Source organism: Bufo bufo, chromosome 5, assembly GCF_905171765.1.
Source record: "Bufo bufo chromosome 5, aBufBuf1.1, whole genome shotgun sequence".
NCBI lineage: Eukaryota > Metazoa > Chordata > Amphibia > Anura > Bufonidae > Bufo > Bufo bufo.
Window position 1 is genome coordinate 464069553 of NC_053393.1, and position 17772 is coordinate 464087324.

At 49.1% G+C, this 17772-nt stretch overlaps 1 protein-coding gene across 1 annotated transcript in view; it reads right to left on the reverse strand.

Annotated features, from left to right (window-relative positions):
• Positions 1-16501, reverse strand: part of CDCA7L (cell division cycle associated 7 like) — a 37938-nt gene extending 21437 nt beyond the window's left edge. The window contains exon 1 of the mRNA XM_040433721.1: positions 16359-16501. Within this exon, the coding sequence (XP_040289655.1) occupies positions 16359-16385 (27 nt within the window). The 5' untranslated portion in view covers positions 16386-16501. The remainder of the gene's footprint in view (positions 1-16358) is intronic.
• Positions 16502-17772: the final 1271 nt, after the last annotated feature.

The following is a 17772-nucleotide window of genomic DNA, read 5'->3' on the forward strand; positions in this document are numbered from 1 at the left end:
TTTCACACAAGTTAGTGGAATATGAGACTTTGTAAGAAAAAAAAATAAAAAATTCCGCTAACTTGTCTTGCCAAAAAAATGTCTGAATGGAGCCTTACAGAGGGGTGATCAATGACAGGGGGGTGATCAGGGAGTCTATATGGGGTGATAACCACAGTCATTGATCACGCCCGTGTAAGGCTTCATTCAGACGTCCGGATGCGTTTTGCGGATCCGATCCATCTATCAGTGGATCCGTAAAAATCATGCGGACGTCTGAATGGAGCTTTACAGGGGGGTAATCAATGACAGGGGGGTAATCAATGACAGGGGGGTGATCAGGGAGTCTATATGGGGTGATCACCACAGTCATTGATCACGCCCCTGTAAGGCTTCATTCAGACGTCCGTATGCGTTTTGCGGATCCGATCCATCTATCAGTGCATCCGTAAAAACCATGCGGACATCTGAATGGAGCTTTACAGGGGGGTAATCAATGACAGGGGGGTAATCAATGACAGGGGGGTGATCAGGGAGTCTATATGGGGTGATCACCACAGTCATTGATCACGCCCCTGTAAGGCTTCATTCAGACGTCCGTATGCGTTTTGCGGATCCGATCCATCTATCAGTGCATCCGTAAAAACCATGCGGACATCTGAATGGAGCTTTACAGGGGGGTGATCAGGGAGTCTATATGGGGTGATCACCACAGTCATTGATCACGCCCCTGTAAGGCTTCATTCAGACGTCCGGATGCGTTTTGCGGATCCGATCCATCCATCAGTGGATCCGTAAAAATCATGCGGACGTCTGAATGGAGCTTTACAGGGGGGTAATCAATGACAGGGGGGTAATCAATGACAGGGGGGTGATCAGGGAGTCTATATGGGGTGATCACCACAGTCATTGATCACGCCCCTGTAAGGCTTCATTCAGACGTCCGGATGCGTTTTGCGGATCCGATCCATCTATCAGTGCATCCGTAAAAATCATGCGGACATCTGAATGGAGCTTTACAGGGGGTTGATCAATGACAGGGGGGTGATCACCACAGTCATTGATCATGCCCCTGTAAGGCTTCATTCAGACGTCCGGATGCGTTTTGCGCGGATCGGATCCATCTATCAGTGCATCCGTAAAAATCATGCGGACATCTGAATGGAGCTTTACAGGGGGGTAATCAATGACAGGGGGGTGATCACCACAGTCATTGATCATGCCCCTGTAAGGCTTCATTCAGACGTCCGGATGCGTTTTGCGCGGATCGGATCCATCTATCAGTGCATCCGTAAAAATCATGCGGACATCTGAATGGAGCTTTACAGGGGGGTAATCAATGACAGGGGGGTGATCACCACAGTCATTGATCATGCCCCTGTAAGGCTTCATTCAGACGTCCGGATGCGTTTTGCGGATCGGATCCATCCATCAGTGGATCCGTAAAAATCATGCGGACGTCTGAATGGAGCTTTACAGGGGGGTAATCAATGACAGGGGGGTAATCAATGACAGGGGGTGATCAGGGAGTCTATATGGGGTGATCACCACAGTCATTGATCATGCCCCTGTAAGGCTTCATTCAGACGTCCGGATGCGTTTTGCGGATCCGATCCATCTATCAGTGGATCCGTAAAAATCATGCGGACATCTGAATGGAGCTTTACAGGGGGGTGATCAATGACAGGGGGGTAATCAATGACAGGGGGGTGATCAGGGAGTCTATATGGGGTGATCAGGGGCTAATAAGGGGTTAATAAGTGACGGGGGGGGGGGGGGTGTAGTGTAGTGTAGTGGTGCTTGGTGCTACTTTACTGAGCTACCTGTGTCCTCTGGTGGTCGATCCAAACAAAGGGGACCACCAGAGGACCAGGTAGCAGGTATATTAGACGCTGTTATCAAAACAGCGTCTAATATACCTGTTAGGGGTTAAAAAAAAACACATCTCCAGCCTGCCAGCGAACGATCGCCGCTAGCAGGCTGGAGATCAACTCTCTTACCTTCCGTTCCTGTGAACGCGCGCCTGTGTGCGCGCGTTCACAGGAAATCTCGGCCATCGCAAGATGACGCGTATATGCGTGACTGTGCGCAGCGCTGCCACCTCCGGAACGCGATCCTGCGTTAGGCGGTCCGGAGGTGGTTAAAGGGAGTCTGTCACCTACATAACATGTTTTAAACTGATGATATCGCTCTGTGGGAGGCAGATCCACAACACTGATGGTACCCATGTTTAGTTTTTCAGAGCCTCCAAAGTACCTAAAATGAAGTTTTAAAAATATGCAAATTACCTATCGCAAGTGCCCAGGGGCGGAGAGTGTGCTGCACGTGCCCAGTGCTCCCCGCCTTACTTGCTCCTGACTCGTCCCCTCTGTATCGTCCGGCCAGCCCTGTATCCTTGCTGGGTCATTCTCATCTCCATTCATAATCTAGTGCCTGTTCGCTTCACCGCCGGGTCCAGGCATGTGCAGTACATTGCCCACTGTGGGCAGAGGCATACTGTTATGCCGTGCGCACGCGCCAGTTACGTACACCGGCGGTAAAGCGCACAGGCTCTGGATTATGAATGGAGATGAAAATGACGCCGCCAGGATACAGGGCTGGCCGGACGATACAGAGGGGAGGAGTCAGGAGCAAGTAAGGCGGGGAGCACTGGGCACGTGCAGCACACTCTCCGCCCCTGGGCACTTGCGATAGGTAATTTGCATATTTTTAAAACTTCATTTTAGGTACTTTGGAGGCTCTGAAAAACTAAACATGGGTACCATCAGTGTTGTGGATCTGCCTCCCACAGAGCCATATCATCAGTTTAAAACATGTTATGTAGGTGACAGACTCCCTTTAAATATGGAGCAGACTGAGAAAATGGACGTGACTATGGGTCCACAATCCGGGAGATGCGGTGCGGAAGCACAGATCGGAAGCACTAGGGTGTCCTTCCGTGGGGTTTCTGGCCATGCCTCCGCACAGCAAAAAAGTAGTGCATGCACTACTTTTTTGTAGTGCGGACCCCATTCAAATGGATGGGTCTGCAATCCGCTGCGGATGCCCCGCGGCCGGTGCCTGTGCACTGCATACGGCAATTTGCGCTCCGCAGCACAGGCACGGAGCCCTTAAGTTCATGGGCATGAGCCCTAAGGGTTACATAGCATCATAAAGCAATACAATTCTATGCAATCCAGTCAGTGCTGGGCGCACAGGACAGGTGCTTACCCCGACACACACACACTGCAAGTCCGATGCGTGGCACTTGCTCGTGTGAAAGGGGCCTAATCCTTTAGATGACCCCTTTCATCCTGGTGATCAGACGCACATCAAACTGGCCTTATCCCTGAAACCCTGCACTAGATAGAAGAGTCTCAGTTATTTCTGAGGTGCATTTTTTTTTAGAAAGCTTTTTTTTTGCTGCGTCCAGTTCTTCCTAGTCTATACAAATGTGCATACCTGTCTATTGAGGGGGCATGCTTTGCCAATGCATAGTTACAGAGGCAGCAGAAGAAACGCTCACTTTCCTCCCACTGCAAACCATTTACGTGGCTTGTGCTGTGAGCTCCTCTATTCAGCTCTATACTTGTTGCCTAACTTCAAGGAGTCGGCCTCACCCGGGGGCTGCCGCAAGCCGCTAGTTACGCCGGGGAGCGGCTGGGCTTACCTGTGAAGACATTTTACTTCCACATCTCTATGAGGTTAAATTGAAGCACTGGAAAATGTAACATTTTAATGACTTAATGGAAGAATATTTGTGAGGAGCTGTGAGCCATTTTTACAAAGAATGAAAAATTACTTTCAAGAGAAACTGCATTAGCTCCTTTGCCTTTGTGCTGCTGTGCCACGTCCCTGCTGCGCATACTCTGCGCTAAATTATTTCCCCCCCTCCCCGATTCCTCTATTACTTCCACCTCTGCTCCCGAGGAGCCAGCTTCAGGGGATCACAATTACTGATTAGGAACAAAGAGCCAACGTACTTCACCCCATGTAATGCTGGGAACTGATGGGCTTTAATTAAGAAAAAACTTACTGCTGAATTTCAAAGGGCTACTCCCTCCCCCATCACGACTATTAAAAACGTTTCAGGACTCCCCTCGATGATTTTCAAGAGTCTCATTAAACTGTTCATAAGTCCCGTCAAAACTAAAAATGCCTCACTTTAAAATATGTACTTTGGGCTGCAAAAATAAAGGTCTATATTTAATATAAAAAAAAAAAAAAAATGCCAAAGTAGTCAAAAACCTAACAATGCCTCGCTGCATATAGTTGTAGGAGGATTTTTAAAGGGAAAGTCAGATATTGTAAGTCAGGCACAGACAGCGTTCAGAAAGTTTGAAGTCATGATGCGCCGCTAGGTTACACTTCCCCACACATAAAATACAGTCACACCCCCTCCTCGACACCCCCCATTCCTCCCTCTTAGAACACAGACAACCCATCATTTACTATTCTTCTTTAATATTTCCATAAGGGAGTGACAACAGGCGCGTTAGTGGCATATGCTTAATCGGGAAGTATCGGGCGGCACCTGGACCTCCCATTGTTTCATGATACAAGTCCAACTGTCACCCTCTAAGTAGGGGTAAAGTGGGAGTGTTACCCATGAGCAATAGCTCCCTTGAAGGGGTTGTCAAAGATGTTATAGAGCAGGAGGAGCTGAGCAGATTGAGATATAGTTTTATGGGAAAAAACTTGTAATTTATACATTTATATCTCTGCTTTTTCTGACTTCAATTGTTCACAGGGGAGGTGATATCAGAGATTGATAGCATTCCCTGCGTAAGTGTGTATACAGAGATAGCTGTCATCTAGGGCTGTCACGATACCAACATTTTTATTCAATTTCAATGTCATAAAAAGTATTGTGATACTCAATACCATGCGGGAAAAAAACAAAAAAAAAAACGTGTGCATTCCGCATTTAATGGAACGTCCGGCTTATAATAGAACAGTCCTATCCTATTTTTTGGGGGGACAGGGTAACAAAAAATAAAAAATAAAATAGTGTGTAATTTTTTTTCTGTTACGGTGTTCACCGCATACAAGATATTTTTTAATATTTTAATAGTTTCAACTTTTTCGGAAGTGGCGATATACGTAATATATATATATTTTTTATTGTGTTTATATTTTTATATGTAAAATTGGGAGAGGGGTGATTTAAACTTTTTTTTTTTTTTTTCTTTCCTTTAGCCACCTTAGGGGGCTAGAACCCTTGTGCTGTTCTCCCTAATAGAGATCTATTAGGGAAAATAGGATTTTACTAGGGATAGACCGATATTGGGTTTTTAGAGCAGATACCGATAATCTGTGAACTTTCAGGCCAATAGCCGATAATCTATACCGATATTCTGTGAATTTTCATTTTTGAAAAAAAATTAATTCCTACACAAATCTGCTGAAAATGAATGTTTATTGTTAACGTGTAGTTTTTTTTTGTAAATCTTTCTTTTTCATTTATACTTAATATTTTGGTGTGTTTTTTTTTTACTAACTTTTAGCCCCCTTAGGGACTAGAACCCTTGTCCTATTCACCCTGATAGAGCTCTATTAGGGTGAATAGGACCTCACACTGTCCCTGTTGCTCTGTACACACAGCAGCAGGGAGCAGACTATGGCGGCCAGGGCTTCAGTAGCGTCCTGGCTGCCATGGTAACCGATCAGAGCCCCAGGATTACACTGCTGGGGCTCCGATGGGAACTGCCACTGAGGAGGAGGGGAGAGGGGACCCTGTGGCCACTGCCACCAATGATTAATACTGGGGGGCGCGCACTGCGCCACCAATGCTTTTAATACTGGGGTGGGGGCCGCACTGCGCCACCAATGAAGATAAATCTCTAATTTATTCATATACAGGAGGCGGGAGCTGACTGCAGAATCACATAGTCGGCTCCCGACCATTATGAGTGGTAGCTGCGATCCGCGGCAGTTAACCCCTCAGGTGCCGCACTAGTTCTGATTTAGGCTACTTTCACACCTGCGTTAGGTGCGGATCTGTCTGGTATCTGCACAGACGGATCCGCACCTATAAATGCAAACGCTGGTATCCGTTCAGTACGGATCCGTCTGCATAACTAAGTAAAAAAAGTCTAAGTGTAAGTCAAACGGATTCGTCCTGACTTACATTTAAAGTCAATGGGGGACGGATCCGTTTACAATTGCACCAATATTGTGTCAATGTAAACGGATCCGTACCCATTGACTTACATTGTAAGTCAGGACGGATCCGTTTGGCTCCGCACCGCCAGGCGGATACCAAAACGCTGCAAGCAGCGTTTAGGTGTCCGCCTCAAGAGCGGAATAGAGGCGGAACGGAGCCAAACTGATGCATTCTGAAAGGATCCTTATCCATTCAGAATGCATTGGGGCTGAACTGATCCGTTTTGGGCTGCTTGTGAGAGCCTTGAAACGAATCTCACAAGTGGACCCAGAAAAGGCAGTGTGAAAGTAGCCTTACATTGTCCCTGCTGCACTGTGCTTTGTGCACACAGCAGCAGGGAGCTAGCCATGGAAGGCTTCAGTAGCGTCCTGGCTGCTATGGTAACCGATCGGAGCCCCACGATTACACTGCTGGGGCCCCGATCAGAAGCCGCCACTGCCACCATTGAATATACTGAGGAGGAGGGGACCCTGTGGCCACTGCCAGCATTGAAGATAATACCGGGGTGGGGGTGGACTGTGCCACCAATTATTATAATTAGGGATGAGCGAATCGACTTTGGATGAACCATCCGAATTCTATTCGCATAAAACTTTGTTTTAATACTGTACGGAAAGAGTATTAGAATGTATTAGCTCCGATGAGCCGAAATTATTAGTTCGCGAAGTCTCATAAGACTTCACGTAATAACTTCATAAATTGATTTCATAAAACATTCTTTACAGTAGAAATCAATTTATGAGGTTATTACACAAAGTTTCAAGACTTCGCAAAGTAATAACTTCGGCTCATAGGAGACAATACATTCTAAAACTGTACGGAGCGCTCGCTGCTACAGTATTGAAACAATGTTTCATGCGAATCGACTTCGGGGCACTAACAAAGACCAGCATGAAAACACCAATCTTTGTAAATGTGACCCACTGGTAGTTCTGATAGTTGGGGTACGTCTACATTCTGCCAAGAGCTTCCAGTCAGTACCGGAGTGATGTCACCGACTACTACACTGTGGAGGACTGTGCTTTCACCAGCCACGGCACTGAGGGATAACTGATGTGGACCTGCTGGTTGGACTGATCAGGTGAAACGCTACTTCTTGTTATTAGGAAGGACGTGGTGCCCCCCATGTCATACACTGAAATTACTCATGTCTAGCTTTATTTTCAAACAGATTTAGGCCAAACGAGCAAGTTCAATTCGAGAAACTGGCAGCGTGTGTCAGTGAGAGGTCCATTATACTGTATGGGGGCAGCCACAAGGAGACGTTACACTGTATGGGGGCGGCCACAAGGAGACGTTATACTGAATGGGGGCGGCCACAAGGAGACGTTATACTGAATGGGGGCGGCCACAAGGAGACGTTATACTGAATGGGGGCAGCCACAAGGAGACGTTATACTGAATGGGGGCAGCCACAAGGAGACGTTATACTATAAGGAGTCAGGACAACTATTTTTGAAGCCCCTCCTCAGTATAATAGTCTTGTGGCCATCCTACAGTAATGTATATTTCTTCTTGCCCTAATGCCTGCTTTTAGGCTCAGTTCACACCTGAGCGTTTTACAGCGCGTTCCTACGCGCTGTAAAACGCTCAACAAGGAGAAACCAATGCTTCCCTATGGGAATGGTTCTCACCTGGGCGTTTTACAGCGCGTACGATCGCGCTGTAAAACGCCCGACGCTCACACAAGTACAGGAGCGTTTTTTTGGGCGCTTGTCGCGCGTTCCCGTACATAGACTTTCGGGAACGCGCGACACTGTGTGTACACTTGTCTCTGTATGCGCGCTTGTAAACGCCCGTACAATCGCGCATACAGAGCAATCCTTTCAGAACGCTCAGGTGTGAACTGAGCCTTAGAGATCAATGTGCAGCTTGCAGGCAGGAAGGGAAGGACCAGGGCCATAGAAGACAGACACTATCACCTTTATTTCTTTCTGTCTGTGACCACTTGGGCTGGTTATAATCTTCTAACTAAGCTTTATACACTTACTAGGGTCGGTTCCTATAACTTATAAAACTACTGGCAGGCGAACTCTGTTTGAGGAGGCCGGAGGGTGTCTGGACTCTGGAGAGGCTTTTCCCGCGGCTGGCTTGCTCCTGTGCCCTGATTCGGAGATCAGATGTCTGTGGGTGGAGTCATCGGGAACTTGGGGGGAGAAGCCGGGGACGGTGGCGGCCGCTGCGGAAAGTGTGAATCAGAGCAGCCGCGGGAAAAAGTCTCTTTCCAGACAACCTCCTAACACCACATGCAGAACTGGTGACGTCGGATGGCTGTGGGCGAAGTCTTAAACATACGTGGAGCCGGGGATAGCGGAGGCCGCTGGTAATCAGGGCGAGGGGCGGAGACTGGGAGCAAGAAGAAGCTGTTTTTGCTGTGCGAGATGCAGGGGCAGGCCGCGGACGGGCACAGACACATTTAGAAGGGGCGCACAGGTATTGGCAGTGGTATCGGGGACATTTGCAGGAGTACAAGTACTCATGCAAATGTCCGGTATCGGTCCCATTACAGATACTGGTATCGGGAAATCCCTAGTAAAAATGCATGACCTTGTCCGCAAAACGGCCAAGAATAGGACATGTTCTATTTCTTATGCGGAAACAAAATGAACACTAAGTCATTTCAGTCTTTTTGAGGACCCATTGAAGTGAATGGTTCCGCATACGGACCCATGTTTGTGTGCATGAGCCCTTGCACTGACAAAATGCTGTCTAAGGGCTCATGCACACGACCGTATGTCATTTGTGATCCGCAAAAAACACAAATGACGTCCATGTGCATTCCGTATTTTGCAGAACGGAACAGCTGGCCCCTAATAGAACAGTCCCATCCTTGTCCGTAATGCGGACAATAATAGGACATGTTCTTTTTTTTGCGGAATGAAAATACGGACATACAGAAACGGAATGCACACGGAGTGCCTTACGTTTTTTTTGCGGACCCATTGAAATGGACAGTTCCGTATATGGTCCGCAAAAAAACTGAACGGACACGTAAAGGAAATACGTTCGTGTGCATGAGCCCTAATACAGTAGATTCCAGGACTCAAAGCATTATAAATCCGTATAAGGGCTCATACACACAAACGCTTTTTTTCCCTCAGTGTCCATTCCGTTTTTTTTTGGTTTTTTTGCATCCCATATGCAGAACTTAGAGGAAATTACTCTGTGTGACACATTACAGACAAAGGATAGGACTGTTCTATTAGGGGTTGGCCAGTCGTTCCGTAATGCACGCAGGCCGCGTGTACATGAGATACGGTATATCTCCTTCACTTTTCTGGTACCGTATCACTCAACATTTCTTTCTGCATGCAAATCCACGGGGGGCGTAATGAACATAATCTGCAACGTGTCCAGGTGGTCTTTGTAGATTTGTATGCAGAAACTGTATAAAATCACACATAAATAAATCTGCCCTATTTATCACAGATTATGTGCATTTTTGGTGCAGGATTTTCTGTTTATCTTATTGACCCCATTGGAGTATATGTCTTTCTCCTCAAATCCCAACTGCCATACACACGGTCACATGTCCCTTATCAGCCAATAGAAGCTCGCAGGCCCTTAGGCCTCTTTCACACGGGCGTCCCCGATTTGCTCCGGATGCGTCGCATGTGCATTGCAGGAAAACCGCGCCAGTAGGCACGCAATTGCAGTCAGTTTTGACTGCGATTGCGTTCTGATATTCAGTTTTTTCAGCGCAAGTGCAATGCGTTTTGCACGCGCGTGAAAAAAACCCTGAATGTGGTACCCGGACCCCGGACTTCTTCACTGAAGTTCGGGTTTGGTGTTCTATTAATTTAATTATTATTTTCCCTTATAACATGAATACAGAATGCTGCGTAAAATGTGGATTGAAGGGTTAAAACCTTCAAAAAGACCTTTGATGATTCAATCGCGCTCACCACGTGGTGACGTCAGCGCAGGTCCTGAAAGAAGACGACGACGATGCCGGCTGCGCGATCAATTGGATGAGGCAAGTTATTTATTTTTATTTTTTAACCCCTCCAGCCCTATTGTACTATGCATTCTGTATTCAGAATGCTATTATTTTCCCCTATAACCATGTTATAAGGGAAAAATCAGACAGTGAATACACTTTAACGGGGTCCGGGGTTGCTTTAATCTCTATCGTCTCCTAGCAACCATGCGTGAAAAAAATTATAAATAAATAAATCGCACCACAGCCACACTTGCTTGCAATTTTCACGCAGACCCATTCATATCTATGGGGCCTGCGTTGCGTGAAAAATGCAGAATATAGAACAATATAGAACATGCTGCGATTTTCACGCAACGCACAAGTGATGTGTGACAGTCCCCGCTCATCTGCACAGCCCCACTGAAGTGAATGGGTCCGGATTCACCTCACGCATTGCACCCGCACGGAATTCTTGCCCGTATGAAAGGGGCCTTAGTCTCCACATACACACAGTTTTACTCCAGGTTTCCAAGAAACCCAGCCATTTTTCTTCACTGCTGTAGGTCAGCTTTAGGCTAGGGCTACAGGACGACAATAGGGCGCAACTACACTGCTACATGCATCCATCTTCGATGGATTTTTTTGAGACTGTCGTGTCGCAATGTGACACCATAGTCTATCATTATAAAAATTGTTGAGACAAAACGTTGCATGACGCTGTGGAGGTCACTGTCAAGGGAGTGGGGTGTTGCGAAACCCACTCTTAAAGGGGCGGGCTACTGTGAAGGTCAAAGTTAAGGGAGTGGGCTGCTGTGAAGGTCCCATTTTAAAGTGGCAGGGGACTGTGAGGGGGGGGGGGTCAATGTTAAGGTGTGGGGGGAACTGTGGAGGTCACTGTTAAAGGGGCAGGGTGCTGTAGAGGTCACTGTTATGGGGGACACTGGTGGGGGGGTGGGGTTCAGTGTTAAGGTGTGGGGGAACTGTGGAGGTCACTGTTAAAGGGGCGGGGTGCTGTAGAGGTCACTGTTATGGGGGACACTGGTGGGGGGGTGGGGTTCAGTGTTAAGGTGTGGGGGAACTGTGGAGGTCACTGTTAAAGGGGCGGGGTGCTGTAGAAGTCACTGTTATGGGGGACACTGTCGATATCTTTTAACGACACACAGAAACATTAGGGCTCTTTCACACTTGCGTTGTTCTTTTCTTCCGGCATAGAGTTCCGTCGTCAGGGCTCTATGCCGGAAGAATCCTGATCAGTTTTATCCTAATGCATTCTGAATGGAGAGAAATCCGTTCAGGATGCATCAGGATGTCTTCAGTTCCGGACCGGAACGTTTTTTTTGGCCGGAGAAAATACCGCAGCATGCTGCGCTTTTTGCTCCGGTCAAAAATCCTGAACACTTGCCGCAAGGCCGGATCAATGCCCATTAAGCTAAACGTCGTTTCGGGGCATTACCGGATCCGACGTTTAGCTTTTTCTGAATGGTTACCATGGCTGCAAGGACGCTAAAGTCCCGTTTGCCATGGTAAAATGTAGTGGGGAGTGGGGGAGCAGTATACTTACTAGGGATCGACCGATTATCGGTTTTACCGATATTATCGGCCGATATTGAGGATTTTGACCATTATCGGTATCGGCATCTATTTTGCCGATATACCGATAACGTATGGGGAACACAGAACGCTCTGCTCTCAGCGCTCTCTCCGCAGCACAGGGGAGAAGGAAGCAGTGTCTCCTCCCCCTGTGCTGCTGCCACCAATGACAGGAGAGAAGATAAGAGGAGGGGCGGGGCTGTGGCCACCGCTCCACCAATGAAGATAAGTCTCTCATTAATTCATATACAGGAGGCGGGAGCTGGCTGCAGAATCACATAGCCGGCTCCCGACCTCTATGAACTGTAGCTGCGGTCCGCGGTAGTTAACCCCTTAGGTGCCGCGGATCGCAGCTACCGCTCATAGAGGTCGGGAGCCGGCTATGTGATTCTGCAGCCAGCTCCCGCCTCCTGTATATGAATGATTGACAGACTTATCTTCATTGGTGGCGCAGCGCGCCCCCCATCCCAATAGTAAAAACATTGGTTCCGCAGTGCGCCCCCCACCCAGTATTAATCATTGGTGGCAGTGGCCACAGGATCCCCTCTCCCCTGCTCCTCCGATCGGAGCCCCAGCAGTGTAAGCCTGGGGCTCCAATGGGTTACCATGGCAGCCAGGACGCTATTGAAGCCCTGGCTGCCATATTCAGCTCCATGCTGCTGTGTGCACAGAGCACAGAGCAGCAGGGACAGTGTGAGATCCTATTCACCCTGATAGAGCTCTATCAGGGTGAATAGGACAAGGGTTCTAGTCCCTAAGGGGGCTAAAAGTTAGAAAAAAAAAAACACAAATATTAAGTATAAATGAAAAAGATTTACAAAAAAAATAAAAAAATACACGTTAACAATAAACATTAATTTTCAGCAGATTTGTGTAGGAAATTTTTTTTTTTCTCAAAAAAAAAAATACCCAGAATATCGGTATAAATTATCGGCTATCGGCCTGAAAGTTCACAAATTATCGGTATCGGCCCTAAAAAATCAATATCGGTCGATCCCTAATACTTACCGTCCGTGCTGCTCCCCGGGCGCTTCAGAGTGACGTCAGGGCGCCCCATGCGCATGGATCACGTCATCCATGCGCATGGGGCGCCCTGACGTCATTCTGGAGCGCCCCGGGAGCCGCACGGACGGTAAGTATACTGCTCCCCCGCTCCCCACTACTACTATGGCAACCAGGACTTTAATAGCGTCCTGGCTGCCATAGTAACACTGAACGCATTTTGAAGACGGATCCGTCTTCAAATGCTTTCAGTTCACTTGCGTTGTTACGGATCCGGCGGGCACCTCCGGCAAATGGAGTACACGACGGATCCGGACAACGCAAGTGTGAAAGAGGCCTTAAATTAAATAGATTAAATATACCCGTGCAAAGCCACGTCCTTCTGCTAGTATAATAAATATATAATTATATATCGGACAAACAACTGACATGCAGCAGATTTAAACATCCCCACGGCAGGTCAATTGTCAGGCATACAATATACACGATGGGGGTCCTTTATCAAAGAATGGCGTTTTACACCGGTCTCCGATACCACCTGTGTTGCCGGATACTGCACACAGGCTTCGTGTCCTCCAGCCCCTGACCGGAGTAGATTTCAGTCTTCATTTACGCCAGGTTAGTGAATTTGCCAGGGCTGATAGCGCCAATGCCATCACACCTGCCCATAAATGGTGCATTTTTTAAACGTGCTTTTGGAGCAGATTGTCTGCTCTGTGTGCGCATAAGATCCGCATGAATTTCCATGTTCTGCAGAAAAAGTGTACATGACATTTGTGTACTCTCATCCCCTTTTCTGGTACTGTACAAAGCTGCACCTTTTCTGCAAGGAATTTGCGCAGAAAAACCTCACGTATTCTGCAACATGTGCAGGTGGCCTTGTGGTACGTCCACGTGGGAAGGATACACTGTGGATCTGCAGAGTGAAATCTGTGGCATGCCCGCAGCATTTACACTACAACAAAATCAGGACCATTCAGTGCGGATTCTGCTGCATTACATCCGATACGGCTGCAGACCTTTCCCATGTGGACACACCCTTAAAGGGGTTGTCTGCAATAAAGATATTTATGGCCTGTCCCCAGCATAGGTCATTAATTACAGATTTGTGGGTGTCCGACTCCCAGCACCCCGCCAGTCAGCTGTTTGACCGGGCTGCGGCACTGGTACAAGCGCTGTGCAGACCGAAAAAGGGGTAAAAAAATTAATGCCGGATCCATTTTGCCGGATGACACCGGAAAGACTGGTCCGGCATTTCAATGGATTTTTCTGACTGATCAGGCATTTTTAAGACTGATCAGGATCCTGATCAGTCTTAGGCCGAGTTCACACGAACGTGTGTGACCCGTGCCCGAAATGCACGATCGCTGGCCGTAGGTCAGCCGCATCGGATCGCGGACCCATTCACTTTAATGGGTCCGCGATCCGCCCGTTCCGCAAAAAGATAGAACATGTCCTATCTTTTTGCGGAACGGAAGTACGGGACGCAACCCCACGGAAGCACTCCATAGTGCTTCCGAGGGGTCCCGTTCCGTGCGGCCGTTCCGCAATTCCGGACCCATTGAAGTTAATGGGTCCGCATCCGTGATGCGGAATGCACATGGAACTGTGGCCGTGTATTGCGGCCCGCAATATGGCCACGGATCACACACGTTCGTGTGAACTAGGCCTTACAAATGCGATCAGTTGGCATACATTTTGCCGAATCCAGCAGGCAGTTCCGGCGATGGAACTGCTTGCCGGATTACTCTGCCGCAAGTGTGAAAGTAGCCTACGGGTACTTTCACACTTGTGTTTTTCTTTTCCGGCATTGAGTTCCGTCCTAGGGGCTCAATACCAGAAAAGAACTGATCAGTTTTATCCTAATGCATTTTGAATGGAGAGTAATCCGTTCAGGATGTCTTCAGTTCAGTCTTTTTGACTTTTCAGGATGGAGATAATACCGCAGCATGCTACGGTTTTATCTCCGGCCCAAAAAAACTCGAGACTTGCCTGAATGCCGGATCCGGCATTTTTTCCCATAGGAATGTATTAGTGCCGGATCAGGCATTCAAAATACTGCAATGCCATCCTTCCGGTCTGTGCATGAAAAAAAAAAAAAATGACGGATTCGTTTTTTCCGGATGACACCGGAAAGACGGATCCGATATTTTAATGCATTTGTAAGTACGATCAGGATCCTGATCAGTCTTACAAATGCCATCAGTTGGCATACGTTTTGACGGATCCGGTGTTCTGTCAGAAAACCTTAAATCGTCAGATTCCCTTACCCCACGTGACTTACGGGGGTGTGCGCCTCCACGCAAGCACAGTACCAGGGCATGGATAATTAAAATTACAGTGAGCGTTGACTTATGGACACTGCGCGTGCACACTCAGGGGTAAGGAGATCTGACGGTCTTATGTCTTGTTAAATCTCCTTACCCTCACACTGCGCATGTGCAGATTGAAGCCAGCCAGCAATGAATCTGAAGCGCGCTGTGTAGTGAGGGTAAGGAGATTTTACAAGACAAAAAAAAAGTCAGATCTCCTTACCCCTGAGGGTGCACGCGCGGGGTACCTAAGGCTACTTTCACACTGGCGTTTCTGGGTCCGCTTGTGAGATCCGTTTCAGGGCTCTCACAATCAGTTCAGCCCCAATGCATTCTGAATAGATAAGGATCCGTTCAGAATGCATCAGTTTGGCTCTGTTTCGCCTCCATTCCGTTCTGGAGGCGGACACCAAACGGATCCGTCCTGACTTACAATGTAAGTCAATGGGGACGGATCCGTTTACATTGACACAATATTGGTGCAATTGAAAACGGATCCGTCCCCCACTGAATTTCAATGTAAGTCAGGACGGATCCGTTTGATGCAGATAGATCCGTACTGAACGGGTACCAACGTTTGCATTATAGGTGCGGATCCGTCTGTGCAGCTACCAGACAGATCCGCACCTAACGCAGGTGTGAAAGTAGCCCAAGTCAACGCTCACTGTCATTTTAACATTCCCATGCGCTGGTACTGCGCTTGCACGGAGGTGCACACCCCCAGCAGTTTGACAGAACACCAGCAGGCAGTTCCGGTAATGTAACCGCTTGCCGGATCACTCTGCCGCAAGTGTGAAACTAGCCTAAGTTATCGTTTCAGATAATGAATCTCTATGGGGAGCAGCGATCCCTCGCCCCATACTACAGTACACTGATATCAAAGCAATGTTTGGAACTCACAAGATATTCCCGGTGATTGCCTCCTGGCAGGACGGTGTAAAGGGCCCTTTAGAAGGGGTTAATAAACCGTCCCCATTAAAGGGGTTTTGCCATGAATAACCCCCATCCCTATTGGCTGGCATTCGCCTGGAGTGGACACAATCTACATTATAAATGGTAGGGCACAAGTCTGAACACGTAGTGTGTAGTTTCCGAAAAGGAGACAAGTAATGTATGGCAGAGCGAGTGTGTTTCCCATAGCAACCTGTCAGCACGCACACACACGTATAACCCTGCCTTTGACTGGTTGCTATGAGCAACGGCCCCAGCCGTATTACAGCTCGGTGCCAGTTGTGGCTGATTAGGACAGTGCGGTGGCGGCACACGGATGGGGCACGTGCCCCTCATCAGCTCCCCCGGCAGCCACGTCCCGCACACGGCGCGCCTTCTCTCCAGTGGCGCCAAATCCGGAGCTCCCCGATTCTCCTCACACACGTGGAGTGGACACGGGGCCGGGGGTCCTCCTCACCTGTCCTGCTGCGGAGGCCGGGTCCATGGCGTGGGGTCCAGATGTGTAGTGTGTGTACACGGTTGTAAGTGCAGATGTTGTGGTCGGGGAAACTTCACACAACAGCCGCGTGCTGTAGAGCGGAGTGCGGGGGGAGGACCGGCTCCGCCCTCTGCGTGACCCGCACACCACACCCCGCGCCCAGGCCCTGCACATATATATATAGTCAGTGCTCAGGGAGATCCCCTCACTGGTACAGGACACCCCCCTGAGTGGTACAGGAAACATCGGGGGTCCATGGTGGCGGTGTCCAGACTCCAGATGTGTACGCAGATTTTGGGGACGGGGAAACTTCACAAAACAGCCGCGTGCTGTAGAGCTGAGTGCGGGGGAGGACCGGCTCTACCCTGCGTGACCCGCACACCACACCACGGGCCCTGCACATATATATAGTCAGTGCTCAGGGAGACCCCCTCACTGGTACAGAACACCCCTCACTGGTACAGAACACCCCTCACTGGTACAGCACCCTGCCCCCCTCACTGGTACAGGACACCCCCTCACTGGTACAGGACACCCCTCACTGGTACAGGACACCCCTCACTGGTAAAGTGCACCCCCTCACTGGTACAGAACACCCCCTCACTGGTACAGAACACCCCTCACTGGTACAGCACCCTCCCCCCCTCACTGGTACAGGACACCCCCTCACTGGTACAGGACACCCCTCACTGGTACAGGACGCCCCTCACTGGTAAAGTGCACCCCCTCACTGGTACAGGACGCCCCTCACTGGTACAGGACACCCCTCACTGGTACAGGACACCCCTCACTGGTACAGGACACCCCTCACTGGTAAAGTGCACCCCCTCACTGGTACAGAACACCCCCTCACTGGTACAGAACACCCCTCACTGGTACAGCACCCTCCCCCCCTCACTGGTACAGGACACCCCCTCACTGGTACAGGACACCCCTCACTGGTACAGGACGCCCCTCACTGGTAAAGTGCACCCCCTCACTGGTACAGGACGCCCCTCACTGGTACAGGACACCCCTCACTGGTACAGGACACCCCCTCACTGGTACAGGACACCCCCTCACTGGTACAGGACACCCCTCACTGGTACAGGACGCCCCTCACTGGTAAAGTGCACCCCCTCAATGGTACAGAGCACCCCCTCACTGGTACAGGACACCCCTCACTGGTACAGGACGCCCCTCACTGGTACAGGACACCCCCTCACTGGTACAGGACACCCCTCACTGGTACAGGACACCCCCTCACTGGTACAGGGCACCCCCTCACTGGTACAGGACACCCTCACTGGTAAAGTGCACCCCCTCACTGGTAAAGTGCACCCCCTCAATGGTACAGGACGCCCCTCACTGGTAAAGCGTACCCCCTCCCTGGTACAGGACACCCCCACTGGTA